This window comes from Spinacia oleracea, chromosome 2 (assembly GCF_020520425.1).
Source record: "Spinacia oleracea cultivar Varoflay chromosome 2, BTI_SOV_V1, whole genome shotgun sequence".
NCBI lineage: Eukaryota > Viridiplantae > Streptophyta > Magnoliopsida > Caryophyllales > Amaranthaceae > Spinacia > Spinacia oleracea.
In genome coordinates, this window is record NC_079488.1 from 82,450,672 (window position 1) to 82,466,634 (window position 15,963).

Below are 15,963 nucleotides of genomic sequence, written 5' to 3' on the forward strand. Positions count from 1 at the left end.
TCCTCCTCTCTTTTCTCTCTCTTCGACCGAGCCTCACGAGCAACACCAATGTGCTTGTCTCGTCACTCCTCGTTGCCCCTTGCGTCGCTGCTCTCTTTGCTCGCCCTTCTCCTATCGTCGCTGCCTTCACTCGAAGCCCAGCACCCAGCGCCCAGCTTCCCGCGTCCCTCACTCGACTGCACTCCCTTTCCCTCGACGTCCCGCACAGCCACCGACCCCTGCCGAGGGCTGCTGCCTCTGTCCCGCATCGCTGCACACTGCATGCAACAACAACGAGGTAGCATGCACCAAGATCCGTACGCACTTTTTGTTCCCTTTTGCGCCCGGTCACACTAATTCGTGATCGTATCGCGCTGTAGGACGGTTTGGTATAATTCTCTTCTTCCTAACCTATTCTATTTAAAATCATGTTTTTAATTTATGTATTATTATTATTGAATTATGATATTATATTGATGGGATTGGTTATGAACACCAAATTTGAGGATTTATGTGTTTAGATTGTTGAGGAACATTTTGATTTGAAGTATTATAATTTTCAGATGTAGTTTATTAAATAAAGTGTCAATTTTTAAAGGTTTAAATTGGTTTTAATGATGATTTAGGGTTAGGGTTTTAATATAAACATAATGACTATTTGATTAGCATAATTAGATGACGATTTTAATTATGATAATCAATTATAAATTTCAGATTATTTTAAAGACCTAAAGTGTCAATTTTTAGTATGAAAATAAATGAATTTCATGTTAGGGCTTTAGTTATTCAATTGAGACTATTATTTTATTAATAAAGGAATAATTTCTAATTAATTCAAGTGGCTTGAAATTAAATAAAGTTTCTAGAAATTTAATGAACATGGATAATAATTGAATTTCATTATTTTAATGATAGGAGGTGATTTCTAATCTAGAGGCTTGAATCACAAAGTGGCCCCCGTACTTAGGTATTCAAGGTACGTACATGTCTATGGTGACCACCATTTTCATGAGGATTCATGATTTGCTATTATTGTGATTCATGCGATTGGGATTATTATGGATTCATGTTTGATGTTGTGAATGAACATGTACGTTTGAATTATTATGGATTCATGTTTGATGTTGTGAACGAACATGTTTGGCTTGCTATAGAATTATGGTTTTATTGAACAAGCATGTTGTGATTATCTATGATCGTTGAATTTAATATCAAGCATGTTGTTCAAGTATTTTATGCATGTATGGGTTGTTTCACATGCAAGGGATTATTTTGATTCTATCGTACATAATGTGTAGCATACTTTGAGCCAAGTATTTGTGCCTCGTTTCACTATTTATTCGACCCCGTATGAAGGGTATGTTTGGGAAGTCTATGTGAATTGAATTAAGGACTATTCGTGCCTAGTGCACAACCCGTATGTTAACAAGCATGTTGTGGAATCTCAATAGTATATTGAGAAGGAACAATGTGAGTAATATCACTTGAGTCTTGAGTGTGTGATCACAAGTCCTATTGGATTTAAAAAAGTATTGTTTGGTTGTCTATTTATTAAATGTCTTGTTGTTGTGTCTTGAGTTCACCTTGTAATGAAAACATTAATAAACGTAAAGTGCAACCAGAACAAGCTTCAAAACTCTTGGAACGTATACACCTTGAGTATGAACAATGGGGGAGTCTTGCCGGAAAACTTGTACTCCTACTAATGATACAAGACGTTGTTTCATTTCTTTTATGCGCTGGAATTCCGTCGGTATGGTCCGACAATTGGGTTACTCAACACCCTTCCTTTTATTAAATGGCTTTTTCACGTAGATTACTTTATTGTTGAGTGAAACATGTTAATACTAGGATTTCATTCTAGCTTGTTCGTACTCAGCTTTCGTTGACTTTGTGCTTCATGTCTTTTTGGTCATGGCCTTTGCCTTAATGACCCTATGATGATCCACCATTGAATTTTCATAGTTGGGGAGTAGTTTTTAAATAAACAGGTTTGCAGAGATAACTTGCTGGAGATGTTATCTAGCATGGGGATATGATTGAGCGATGTTTTCTCTTGCATTTTAAACTCTATTATTTTCTGTTAGTCTAGACTATTCAAACCATTTAGTTAATGGATTTTTATTTAAATGTATTTGGTTTTGGGTCGTTATGGTTCCGGAGGCCATTAACTATCATTAAATGTTTTGAATGTTAGTTATATTTCCGCTGCGTAATTCTAGTACTAGCCTTAACCGTTATCACGGTGGCGGTATTACTTTAATAATTCCTTTATTTAATGTTTTAAAATGGTTTTATAAAGACAATAAATTATTAGGGTGTTACAAAGTGGTATTTGCAGAGCTTTAGTTTAAGAGTTGTTCTGCATTAAATAATAGTGCAAGGTGGTAATTCCTTAAACTACGATTTAAAACCTACTTAATAGTAATTATACTATTTGAGTGATTTTGCGGAACTTTAGGATGTTTTGAGATTTTATTTTCCTAAAGTTAAAATGTTATTCTTGAGTACTCAATATTTTGAAAAGTTAAATACCAATTATTTAAGTTATTTGAAATTAAGTTGGATTTTATTATTTGATTATTACTATTCGAATTTAATCATTATTTTCGGACTTAGGTCCATTTACCCGAAATTATTTTCGAATTTTCGATTTTTTAAAATTTAATTAATTATTTATTCTGGATTTAATTAATTAATTAAATATTTATTTATTTAATTAATTAATTATTTTCGGAAAATATTTAATTACTCGAATTTAATTAAAATCAATTATCTGATTATTTATTATTAATTTTCGATTTAATTTAAATAATTTCAACTAAATTAAAAGTTATTTCTTAGATTAAGAAGGGTATGTTTAGTCTAAGTATGCATTTTAATTATGTGATTATGTGTTTGCTATGAGGGTATATTTTAAGCTTTAATCATGTTTTGTTTTGCTTTATGTGATTAATTGCATCATAATTCATGATTAAACATGTATTTATGCATCCAATTTGTTCAAGCTTTAAGCTTAATTTATGTTTTTTTCGGGGTTGATTTCTTTTGTGTTGGCAAGTGCAGTGCTTTCCGCGCAGAGGTTATATCTCTTACCAGAGGCCTTGAGCTAGCACGTAATCTCCAAATTGGCCAGCTGGTAGTCCAACTAGATAATCTAACTTGTGTGCAAGCTATTCGAACTGGTGCGAGTAGCTGCGGTGGTTGTAGCTGCGGTGGTTGTACCCACCTCATAAGACGGTGTCTTACTTTGATCAATAAGGATGATTGGGTTGTGAAGGTGGTTCATATCTTTCGAGAGGATAACCGAGCTGCTGACTGGTTGGCTAATCGAGGAGTGGATCAAGGTGGTGGCATTGACATCATAGAAGAAGCCCCCTAGAGCTCTATAGGATACTTGAAGACGATGCTTGAGGCGTGACGTTTCCGCGTTTGGTTCCTCGTTTTATAGCTTTATGTTTAGTTTGTAGATTTCTTTATTTTTTTTTGCATAAAAAAAACCATCTATTTAAACCGTAAGTCAATTACAATGCATTAAATTATGTGCCGATCAAACTCTTTTGAGTATTTCGGAATGGAGGGAGTAGTACGGACTACAGTCCTTTATTTGACAGTTTGGCCCGATATATTGGCGCGGAAACATAAATGTTCTTGAGTCCCAAAAATTTTACGAATACATAAAAACGAAAACGGTGGGAGCTTAACATCGCAATTAATCACCAACATTCAGCTCAGCCAGCCATTTCCAGCAAATTAAATTGATTGGCTAGTTTTGAAGTGACGAAAGAGATGCAGACGACGATCGAATCTTTCTTCAAACACTCATCTACTCCTCCATCTACACCACAAACTAGCAATTTTGATGATTTGTTCGACAGAATTAGGGCACACAATCACTCAGTCATTCGAATCAAATACACCCGTCAACCCACCAGGTACGTCAATTTCCACCCAAATTACGCATTTAAAACTTCAACTCCCATGTTTAATTCATACCCAAATCTTGTATTTAGTTCTAATTGGAAATTTTTGGATTATAATTTAGGGCTGGAGTATCGACAAGTGATGGATTAACCTGGGAAGAAAAATTAGAAGGGACAAATATAAAGAGGGAAAAATCGAAAGGGAAGATTTTGAACAAGAAGAGAAAGTATGCGCAGTTTCATTTGGAATTGGGTCAGTCTGATTTTCTTCTTCATACGTGTAAAATATGTGGGATGAAGTATTCTAAAGGGGATGAAATTGATGAGAAGGTGCATGATTCGTTTCACAAGAATTATACTCATGGGATTCCATTTAAGGTGAACTACTAGCCCTTTAATTTCTTTCTTTTTCAATAATCAGTATTTTCCCCAATTTATAGTTAGTTAAACTGCCAAATTGGTTTACAGGGTTGGCGCCACGAACGATTGGTGCATTTGCCGGCACTCGAAAGGGACCGTGTTATCCATGTCTTGAATTGTGATCCCCCGGCTCAACGGAAGAAGGTTGTGATTTCACTTCATGTTGTACTAGATCTAGATTGTTCCTGCATTGTTGATTTTGATAGATTATGTTATTGTTATTGAATATTTTGTAACCCATATTTCAGGTTAGACTAGTTTAGCATATATTTTGGTGTAGTTAGCTCCTAATTTACATAATCTATCAGATTTTATTGTTTTTGGACAAGAATAAGATGATTGTTTGGTAAATTAGCTTTTCTGTTGGGATGTTTTTCAAGGTTCAAGAGATTGTGAAGACAATGGAGATTGAACTCGGTGATGGGTGGATATTCCATGAGCTTTGTCAGGTTTGTACTGAAATATTGGAGTTATCACTGTATTAAGTGTTTTGGAAATTGTTCTGTGTGTTGATTGTTGATTACCTCTCTTCAATGGCCGTTGCAGGTGTATTTGTTTATATCTTCACAAAGAGTTGCGGCTTGTATGATTGTGGAGCCAATCAACACGGCGCACAAGCTCCTTTCAGACACGCTGCCAAAAATCTCTGATGGTGCTAGTGGAAAGGAAGTAATACCTAAACCAAAGACGTTGCAGTTTGGAGAGATATGCTTTCGAAGGGAAGTTTCCAGAAAAGGCACTAATCATAGAAGCTCAGAGGCAATGGATTCTGACTTACTTGGATCCATTGTATGTGAAGAGGAAGCTACACCTGCTTCTTGTGGCATTAGGGCTATTTGGGTTAGTCCATCAAACCGAAGAAAAGGCATTGCGACACACTTGCTGGATGCTGTGAGGTATTTCAGCTCTTCCAACAATTCTCACTTTGCACATGTTCTTGTATTAGTTTCTATGATTGATAATAGATTGATAAGAAGAAAGACATTCCTAATGACTTGTTATATTTATGCGGCAATGCCATAGTTTTGTAGCATCGCCACATTATGACTGTCGTTCCGCTATCACAGGCTCGTAGTCCATTTGCCTTCAAAGAGCATGACTAGATAGGAAAGAGAAGGGAAACCAACTAGGTACTCAGAAACAGTAACTGTTCATATTGTTTTGGTATTTGATAATGGTCAATGCTTGTGTGAAGCTTTTTGATATAAGTCACAATACTTTTGTTGACCTTTGGGGGGTGGAGGTGGTTAAATGCTGTAGTAACCTAGACAAAGCCATGTATTTCAAGACATAGGTGATTAGGTATCTTTCATGCACACTATTTTAATTACAGAAGGAGAGAATAAAATCACAGTTTAAGCATCATTGTAAGTGGCAGATTTGCTTGTTGCCTATGGAAACCGTGAAATGCACTCACGTACCTTAGAAATTAGAAGCGCAGTTTCTCTGTTGTCCTGCCAAGGTATACTCTTTGTAGGTAATTGAACTGTGATTCGGGGTAGTTCACATTTAATTATGATGTAGAAATGCTGCAAAAGTAATGGCAATAATGAAACAGCACCTCACTGCTTTCAGCATAACCTCTTTGCAGTTGTATCCATGAGGATGAGATTGACTTTCTATAGACCTTGTCATGGCGAGCCTTGTGCTCAGAGATGGGGATATGGTTTGCAGAGTTGGCGATGTGGAGTGTGTAAAGTTTGATACTGAGTCTTCTCATCTATTTCAAATTAACTATATCACTTCTTATATCGCACCTTCCATATGAAGCAATTCAATCGTTAGAGCTGTTTTGAGGTTGGTAGTCATTGAACTAGGTAGGACATTGACAGAAGCTCATGAATAGTTAGACTGATAGTATTGATGATGATCTACGAAAACAACATTTATTATCTCTCACTGCACATTACCATGTATGCTACCGAAGAGCCTGAAGGCTGAACTTTTTTAAAATAATGGGATCCTTGACTCAACGCCTTTATTTGTTTCATGCTTTCTGATGGCAGTGCAGGCTTTTTAAAAGATTTTGCAATAAATAAACTACGTTGTACTCCTTCCACTAAAGCAGTAAAGCACATATGGACATGTACATTTTAGTCATGTACTGTGAGGCTTCTCTTTCAAGTAGATGTATGTAAGCACATATACTACCCTTTGTGTTTGAACGCCTCAAATCAACTAATAACAGAGTGACAGACTATCACTCTGTTGGAGCTTTAATCCTTAGCTGCACCGGATGTTTCACTCTTTCTGATGACACATTGCTCTTGAGGGTCATACGTTCCTCGGATTACCATGCAACTTCATATTCATCCAAATTAGTCTAGGCGAAACTACCATAAAACGTTTGAGAGTTATAGACTTTGTTTATATTTCATAACGCAGCAACTATCCCATCAGCAGTGCTGCTTCATCAGTTTTCTTTTGATGGTAATCTGATACATAAGTATATTTTATATCCTTTTTCTGATGTTTAATTATCCATGCAGGAAAAGCTTCTGTATAAACTATGTTCTTGAACGCTCGCAACTAGCATTCTCTAATCCAACCTCAGCAGGAAATGCATTGGCAACCAATTATACCGGTACAGGTTCTTTACTGGTGTACAAAACCTAGTTATTTGACAATATGTTCTCAATGTTAAAGTTAGAGTTTCACAAATTACACTAGTTTTGATTCCTGATTATCCTGCAAAATCTCTCTATCTTGAGTTCTGCTAGTTACTTAGCTTTGCAACTGAAGTACCAGACTCAGGGACGAAAGTGTAATCTTCGACAGTCGGTTTTTGCGCGTAAATATCATTTGAGTTCTTCTGCTTATACATTATTCTTTTGACGTTGATACATTATTAGATATATATGCTATACCAACCCAATCCACCTTAGGGATGCATTATACTTGAGAACATATTGTCAAATAACTAGGTTTTGTACAGGTTCGGAAAGAAAAGTCAGGTGGATATTTTTCTACGGAGATTTTCGGCCCTGGGCCCTGTTTTGAGATGTTCGGCCCAACACGGTGTGGCCCGATGCAGGATGGGCTTGGCTTGTGTTGGGTCTATTCAGACCCACGGTCCATGGGCTCGACCTCTAACCCGTCCCGACCCAAATCAATCTTTAGGTGGACATAAAGATGGGTGTGTTTTGGGATAGGACCGGCCTCGGTCTAGTCCATACCAAGACAGTTTGTATAGAGTCATGTCGGGCGTCGTGCCTATGCCTGATTTTACTAAATTTATCGTGCTTTGTCGTGGCTGGTTGGATCGTATCGTGTCTTGTCGTGGTTTTTCCAAAAAAAATGTTGCCCATGGCCCACGACTTCTTGTCTGTGCTAGGTCGGGCTTTGTCGTGCTGGGTTGGACCTCGGGCTGGCTCGGTCGAAAACCATCTTTAAGTAGACTATCTATTCGGATGAATACAAAGACGCTGAGACATCGATAAAAAGAAAGTGATGAAGAAAAACAATTTTTTATTTTTAAAAGAAAAAAATGGGTTCCCTTTGAACCCCTCCGGGACTATATAGGTCCGCCCCTAATTATATCTTAAAATAGGGGATGCATGTAATTTATTACCGAATCACTTACATTGTAAAAAATGGGATTAACAGTAAATGTTACAAAGGTAGATCAGAGGAGACAAATGTAAATCAATGCATAATGTTCCGGCGACGGACTTGGAACAGGAAAAGGATGAGTGACTCCCGACTGAGATCCTGCACAGTGAAACCGTTAACTAGCCTCGGGGGTGATCCGAGAATTACCCCTCCGATGTTTAAGTCAGATTATGCTGGTAGCTCTGTAATAAATGCTTATAAGAATGATTGGGCTGGAATTGCGTACCTTTGGCATTGATGGGGGTCCGTATATATAGACGGGTTATTTGTACGGAGGACCCGGGTTATTACCCGTTGGTTCCGGATCCTCCCTTTCGGCTCTGATAGGTAGATGATGTCAGAGAAATGCCGACTGGGATTGTAAACCCTGGATGCCGACTGCACCTTTGGTGCTTCTTGTGAGTATATGTCTATGATACAGCTGTTATGGGTTGTCCTACCGGCATACCGGTAGGGCTACCCGTACAACTAGCCCCCTAAAAAGAAAAAAGCGAAAGCTGGGGGTAAGCCCCCTATACAACTAGCCCCCTTGGGGACGATCAACACCCCATGGGTGTGATTGTTCTGTAGATGGCCGTTTTACAATGCGGTTTTTAGCTCAATACTTGTTCTGATGTCACGACTAGCCCCCATTAGGACAAGGATTGATCGCTTTAAGTGGATAGTTTTCTGTATGCCGGCTGCCCATGTTTGTGTTTGATTCTCTTGGCTGACTGTTATCCTTGATTTCTTTGAATGACCAACCCCCTTGAGTTTTTTAGGCTGACTAGCCCCCTTGAGCTTCTAGGCTGACTAGCCCCCTTGACTTTTTAGGCTGACTAGCCCCCTTGAGTTTCTAGGCTGACTAGCCCCCTTTGACTGACACGTGACGACAGTTCATTTTTCTTTATACGCGTGGCGGGAGATTTTAAAAGTGTTTTGAACACGTGTCGGCCATCCGGCAAGTGTGGGGAGTTGTGATATTTTCAACCGCCCAGATCTGCTTCCTGTCGTTTCAACTTCCTTTCGTTCCTTTAAGTAACCGTTTCTTCTTTTCTCTTCATTTCCGCTCTTTCTCATTTTCCTTTGCAAACTTTCTCGCGCTGCCAATTTGCTCTCTTTCTCTCTCTTGTTTTTCTTTCTAATTTGTGTCCGTCTCTTCCTGCCGTACTTTTCCGTTGGGGTTTGGTTGTTTCTCTTGGTAAGTTTCGAACTTGGTCTGGTTTTTTAGGTTGTCCGTTGTTTTATTAGGGTTTGGCTGTCTGACTTTCTCGTGTTGTTCTTTCAGTTGGGTTGTTTGAGGGACCTTGCAGCTGTTTGAGAGTGAATTTCCAGAATTAGGTACGGTTTCTGGCCTTACTTTCTCTTTTTGTCGGGTGTTTCTGTTTTTGCTTGCATGCGTTTTGAGTGGGGGTAGCCAAAACATGACTGGTAGGGTTGGGGTTGGTAACGTGATAGACCTGTCAGACACAAGTAGCGATTCTGGCATAGAACTAAATATGGACGGGAATACGGCCGGTAGTAATGCTAAGAATACTGGGTGGGGGATAAAATCGAACACGCCACCTCCTTTTGCGGAGTTTATGGGTGGGAATCCTGTTACCGGCCCTTTTATACCCATGACTGCGGATCAGTTTACTCGCTCACAACAGTTACATGGCCTGCGGGCACGAATGGAGAGAGAGCTTAGGCCGAATGAGCATAACGTGCCGGCTGGGGAGCCGATTTTAGACGTAGATCCGATTTCGGTTAGGTACCATTTGCGGGATTATCGGGAATTTACTCAGCCTGGCGGCTCTGGTCTTGGGGAGTACGGTACTAACATCGGCAATATATATGTTTCTAGGGCCATGCCGTCAGACGCCGAACCGTCTACAAGTAATCGACGGGCCGGGAAGGAGCCTGCCGTCCATGATGCGGGTGAGGCTAATTCCGCCGGTAGTGGTGATGTGCCTTCCACCCCTGGCGACTCCATACTGGAGTCTTCTGAGTCCGGGTCTCCTGGGTTAAGGGCGCCGCCCATTGCCGACTCTGATGAAGATGAGGAGGATGCTGCGATCTTGCAGCAAGTGTTTGAAGAAGAGGCCTTGGACGCCGATGTGAATTTCGAAGGTGAGGCCGCCGCGTTCTTGGTTCCGGCCCCTCCCCCTAATGATTCTGCTGCCCTCACCACTGAGGTAGATGGTGACTTTGTAAAAGAGGCCATTGCCAACCGGCATTCTGAGGTTGGTGGTCGTTTTTTGGGTTTACCTGAGGGCTACAGGTTGACTGTGCCGAAAGAAGAGCAAACGGTGGCCGACTGCCCTGTAGGCCATGTCGTTGTGTACACGAAAATGTTCGACTATGGGTTGCGCTTTCCCTTGCACCCGTTCATTGAGAAGGTTCTGCGGGCCTGGAATGTCGGCCTCGTTCAATTATCGCCCATAGTTATTCGCAATCTGGTTGCGTACACTTGGCTGTTTTCATTCAAACAGTGGCCCTTGACCCTCAACCTTTTCAAAAAACTGCACTGGCTGAAACGTGATGGGAAAAATACCGGCTGGTGGACGATCTTTACCAAGAGTCAGCGTCAGACTGTGAGTCCCCGACTCTCCAGCTGCAAGGACTGGAAGGACCACTTATATTTCATGGCTGTTCCCGAAGACTACCCCCTTCGGCGTACTTTCTACCAGCCTAAACCTAGGATGGAACAATTTGACCAAGCCGACCTTGGGCCCCGAGAGCAACGTGCGTACGACAGGCTGCTGGTTGACTATGTCGACGTTGGGCTGTCTAAGCCTAAAACCTTGCCGGCTTTCTGGCTTCCTCCTGTCGGTTATATTCTTAGTCCTGCCGCATTGGGTGCAGTCGGTCTTGCACCTACACATCCCCTTGGTAAATGCAGTTGTTTGCTTGCACTCTTTATCTGTTGTACTTGTTTATACTTCTTGGATCTCTGTTGTGTCGTTTTGCGTTTGTTAATTTTTTTTTCTGACCTCCTCGTTCTTTTTTCTCAGGGCATCATCTTTTAAACAAGGCTTCACTCGGCCTTGACAAGAATTGGAGGGTTGTTGAAAAGTGTCCGGCGGCTCCTGCTGAGAAATATTACACTGTTGCTACCTTCTGCGCGAAAGCTTGTCGTGGTCGGTCGGCCAGCTTTGTGACTCCTTCTGCCGTTGTGGACCGAGGTGTTGTTCCTCGAGTTGTTCGAACAAAGGTTTCGGCAGCTGACCAAGCTACATCCTCCGCCCAAGACGAAATGACTACTGGCAGGTTTGCTTCTCTTCCTACCGGTCGTGGGGGACATGCTACTCGGAAGAGGTCTTCCAGCCAGGCGAAGGCCAATTCTTCCAAACGGTCGAAAAATGACGCTGCGAAGACAGCGCAGGAGAAGGTGAAAGACGTCTACGCCAGCGTCGACAAGCCCTTGCAGACATCTGGCGCTGGAAAGAAGATCGCTGAACAGCCTGCTCAGTTGGTTGAGATTTTGGATGTCGACCTGTTGTCCAAACTGAACCGGAAGCAGGTGTTGAGCGATTTGATTAGCGATCCGATCCATCCTGTGCCTGTGTCGAGGCATAGTCCTTCCATGAATCGGTCTGCCAGCTCGGCCTCTAAGTATGGGGTTATAGTTCGTTCTGGGGGGTTTATTGAGGACAAAACTGTTGTGCTGTCTCCGGATACTCTTGCCGGTCTAGCTGTTGCTCCCGGTCATGTTGAATAGCACTGGCAGCCGCAGAGTGATGTTCTGAGGGGTGAGTCTATCCTTTTTGACCGTCCCAAAGACGGAGGTACACTGGGATACCGGTCTCTACGCCAAGTTGTTACACCCGCCGACGGTATACCCCAGGAGATTGAGACGCCGGCTGCACAGTTGATGCATGACCTGTACTCGGTATTTTACTTCCCTCTTTGACTTGCTTGTTTTTTATACTTGCTTTTATTTTCGGCTCTGAGCGATTTTTTCTTTCAGGTGACGCAATCTGCTACCGAGCTTGTGGAGTGCTATCGGAGCTATCAGCGTCGTTTAAAACGATCGCAAGCTGAGAAAGAGAAGCTTCAGACTGACCTTGCTGAATCGGTCAAGACTGAAGGTGACTGCCGGAAGGAGATTGCGAGACTTGAGCTGGATGTTATTGCCGCAGGCAAGAGGAAGGCTGAACTAGAGCTTCTTCCAGCCAAGTTGACGGCCGAAGAGCAGAAGACGGCTGAGCTGCAGATTAAGCTGGATGCGGCGCTGCAGGCGGCTCAGGATGCTGAAAAAGCTGCTAAGGATGATCGCAAGGCTGTGGCGCTGAAGGCTGTGCAGAAATTTATGAAGTCTGACTTCTACTGCGAGGAAATGAGGGCGCTACAATGGTGGGTGGACTGCAGCCCATCGTTGTGCCGTCAAAGCCTTGACGCTGACTGAGGCTGCCTGGGGTAAGGTGGAGGGATCCTATGAAGAGGGTGGCCATGTTGATCCGACTGGCATGGAGACCCAGACCTTCCCAGACATCGTCATTCAAAACGCTGACCCTCGCCTTCTGCCCGACAGGGAGATTCCTGAGTCTGCTTACTGGAGTGATGCAGACGGCTCAGCTTGACGGTCTTGGCAGTCATCACCAGGCTCTTCCTGTGGTTCTTCCAACAGTTTTTTCCGGCCTCATACTTGTTAATGTCTGTTGGTAGCTTTTGAATATCATTTAGCGGATGTAATTTATAAACAATTTCCTTTTTTGGTACCTCTTAGCTGTTTGTGGCACTTTGTCTTTTGCCGTGTATTAACTGTTTCAAGAACGTTATTTTCGTCTTGACTGCGCCGTCTGAGGCGTATGTTTGTGCCTTTTAGCAGCTACTCACTCCGCATTTAGTTATTTTTGGGTGGTGGCTGTCGTCCCTGTGTTTGTTTAACATCTATGTGATGCACTTGATGGATTATCCGCTTGTTTTTATTTTATTCAATTTGTCACGTATTGGCGTCTTCTTGCCTTCGATTTTATTATATATTGCATCTTGCCTCTTTGTCGACTGGGCCAATGTGTTCAACCTTTGCATATGTTTATGTCGTATTTTGCCTCGTTGCTGACTGAGCCAATGTGCTCAACTTTCGATTTTAATTTTTATCGTATCTTGCATCATTGCTGACTGAGCCAATGTGCTCAACCTTCGATTTAATTTATATCGTATCTCGCATCATTGCTAACTGAGCCAATGTGCTCAACCTTCGATTTAGTTTATATCGTATCTCGCATCATTGCTGACTGAGCCAATGTGCTCAACCTTCGATTTAGTTTATATCGTATCTTGCAACATTGCTGACTGAGCCAATGTGCTCAACCTTTTATTTCGTTTTGTCGTATCTTGCAACATTGCTGACTGAGCCAATGTGCTCAACCTTTTATTTCGTTTTGTCGTATCTTGCAACATTGATGACTGAGCCAATGTGCTCAACCTTTTATTTCGTTTTGTCGTATCTTGCAACATTGCTGACTGAGCCAATGTGCTCAACCTTTTATTTCGTTTTGTCGTATCTTGCAACATTGCTAACTGAGCCAATGTGCTCAACCTTTTATTTCGTTTTGTTTATGCCGTATAGTTTACCTGGAATATACTTGTAGCTCATATATTAGATTTCAAAATATGGCACTGTCGGCCCTACTACATCATGTTTTCATACAACTTCACACATGGAATTTTCTTAAAGTATCTGCGCTCCATGAGTTCTTCAGCGGTGTTCCATCCATCTCCATTAGTCTGTATGATCCAGCTACCATTTCTTCCCATATCTGGTAGGGCCCTTCCCAATTTGCAGTCAGTTTTCCTTGTTTTGAGCTTTGCCGGTTGCTGCCGTCCGGCGAAGTACAAGGTCGCCTACCTCTAGCTTCCTATGTTTTACTCGCTTGTTGTAGGCCCTGCTCATTCTGTTCTTGTATGCGGCCGACTTGATTTCCGCCTGCAGTCTGACCTCTGGTAAGAAATCCAGCTGGTGTCTGAGTAAGCTGTCGTTTCCCTGTTCTTCATAATGCTGGATGCGGAAGGTGGGTAGTGCTACTTCAGCCGGTATGACTGCTTCTGATCCGAAGCATAGTTTGAAAGGGCTCTCTCCCGTTGCTTCTTTAACCGTCGTTCTGTTACCCCATAGAACCTCTGGGACTGTGTCTGCCCACTTGCCCTTGAACTCATCCAGCTTTTTCTTAAGGGCTACGAGTATTTGTTTGTTTGCAGCCTCGGCTTGCCCGTTGCTCTGTGGGTGGCAGACTGAGGCGTATGCGAACTTGATCCGGTAGTCTGCCAAGAATGCTCGTATAGGTTCGCAGTCGAACTGGCATCCATGGTCGAATACTATTGCTGTCGGTATTCCAAACCTTGTTATGATGTTTTTCCAGATGAACTTTCGTACCTGGTTGGCTGTTATCTTTGCTACCGGCTCGGCCTCAATCCATTTTGTGAAGTAATCGACGACAACAATCAAGAACTTCCTGCCTCCTGAGGCTGTTGTGAAGGGTCCTACAATATCCATTCCCCACTGGGCGAATGGAATTGGATTCAGAATGGGCATCAAGTCGTTTGCTGGCATACGTATTACTGGGGCAAACAGCTGGCATTTTTCACATTTCTTGACGTAGCTCTGTGCGTCTTCCAGCATGGTTGGCCAGTAGTAACCTTGTCTTTGGCAGATCAAAGCGAGTGTTTTTCCTCCTACATGGTTTCCGCATATTCCTTCATGCATTTCTTCGATTAACCTTGCGGATTCGTATGCCGTCAAACACCGCAGCAGGGGGAGGCTGAATGCTCTTTTATAGAGTTGTCCCTGATATATGACGTACCAGCATATGTCTTTTTTGATTTTCTTTGCCTCCCTGATATCGGTCGGGAGCACTCCAGTCGTCTTGTACGTCCAGATATCGTCGTACCACTCTTTGTTTGCCGTGATGACCATTATTTCTTTTCCTTTTTCTTCCGTACTCCTTCTGTGCATGATTTCTATCATTACTGATCGACTGAGCTCGATTGCTTTCGAACTGGCCAGTTTTGCTAGGCTGTCTGCGGCAGTGTTCAACGCTCTGGGGACCAATTTGATGTCAAAAGCCTCTAATTTCGCTGTCAGCGTCTTCAGTTTTTCTTGATACCGCCGCATTGACGGCTCTTTTGTTTCATACTCTCCCGAAAACTGATTTGCCACCAACTGAGAATCTGTTGTCATTACTATCCTCTTGGCATCTGCCAACAAACATAGCTGTACCCCTGCAATGGCTGCTTCATATTCTGCTTCGTTGTTCGAAGCTGCGAAAGTGAATCTGATTGCGTATTCGAACTTATCTCCCGTCGGAGAGGTCATGACAACGCCGACTCCCGCTCCCGACTGAGCGGCTGACCCGTCTATTGATACTTCCCAGGATTCTGCTTTGGTTTCATCCTCTTGATAGGATGCTTCAACTACGAAGTCGGCCAAGGCTTGTGCTTTTATTGCATTGCGCGGGTGAAACTCAAGATCGTACTCCGACAGCTCTATTGCTCATCTCAACAGCCTGCCGGCTGTATCCATTTTTTGCAAAGCCTTCTCTAGTGGGAAGTTCGTCAGAATTTGTATGGTATGTGCATCAAAATATGGTCTGAGCTTTCTGGCGGCTATCAGGACTGCATAGGCCACTTTCTCTATCAGCGAGTATCTTGCTTCTGCCGGATTCAAAATGTGGCTGACAAAGTATATCGGCTGCTGGACTTTGTCTTTTTCACTGATTAGTACGGCAGCAACGGTTTGGGCTGAAGCGGACACATACAACTGTAGCTTGTCGCCCTCTTCCGGCCTGGCTATCGTCGGTAAAGCACGAAGATGGTCTTTTACCTTCTCAAAGGCCCTTTCCTCGGTTTCTCCCCACCGGAATTTTTCGTTCTGCTTGAGAGTGTTAAAAAATGGGATCGACCTGTCGGCTGATTTGCTAACAAATCTTGTCAGAGCTGCCATTCTTCCTGTCAGCCTTTGTACATCTTTGATGCTTTTTGGCTGGGGCAGACTGAGTATTGCTTCTACCTTATCTGGGTTTGCGTCTATGCCTCTCTCGCTGACAAGGAAACCCAAGAATTTCCC

At 42.4% G+C, this 15,963-nt stretch overlaps 1 protein-coding gene across 2 annotated transcripts; it reads left to right on the forward strand.

Annotated features, from left to right (window-relative positions):
• Positions 1 to 3,610: 3,610 nt before the first annotated feature.
• Positions 3,611 to 12,814, forward strand: LOC110800119 (protein CHROMOSOME TRANSMISSION FIDELITY 7-like). 2 transcript variants are annotated; one of them, XR_008928092.1, is made up of 8 exons: positions 3,611 to 3,914; positions 4,025 to 4,280; positions 4,371 to 4,466; positions 4,703 to 4,771; positions 4,869 to 5,218; positions 6,812 to 6,906; positions 10,910 to 11,787; positions 11,866 to 12,814. XR_008928092.1 is itself a non-coding variant. In XM_056837131.1 (7 exons), exons 1-7 carry the CDS (start codon positions 3,769 to 3,771, stop codon positions 11,614 to 11,616), a joined length of 1,719 nt encoding a protein of 572 aa, XP_056693109.1. In that variant the 5' UTR covers positions 3,611 to 3,768; the 3' UTR covers positions 11,617 to 12,814. The 2 variants fall into 2 exon arrangements, 1 of the variants encoding a protein (XP_056693109.1); XM_056837131.1 differs by having other exon boundaries at positions 10,910 to 12,814.
• The last annotated feature ends 3,149 nt before the right edge of the window (positions 12,815 to 15,963 follow it).

Coding starts and splice junctions, on each gene's coding strand:
- LOC110800119 (XM_056837131.1), top strand. CDS start 3,769: ATGCAGACGACGATCGAATCTTTCTTCAAACACTCATCTACTCCTCCA. Junction 4,281..4,370: donor CTCATGGGATTCCATTTAAG/GTGAACTACTAG, acceptor ATTGGTTTACAG/GGTTGGCGCCACGAACGATT. Junction 5,219..6,811: donor CACTTGCTGGATGCTGTGAG/GTATTTCAGCTC, acceptor TTATCCATGCAG/GAAAAGCTTCTGTATAAACT.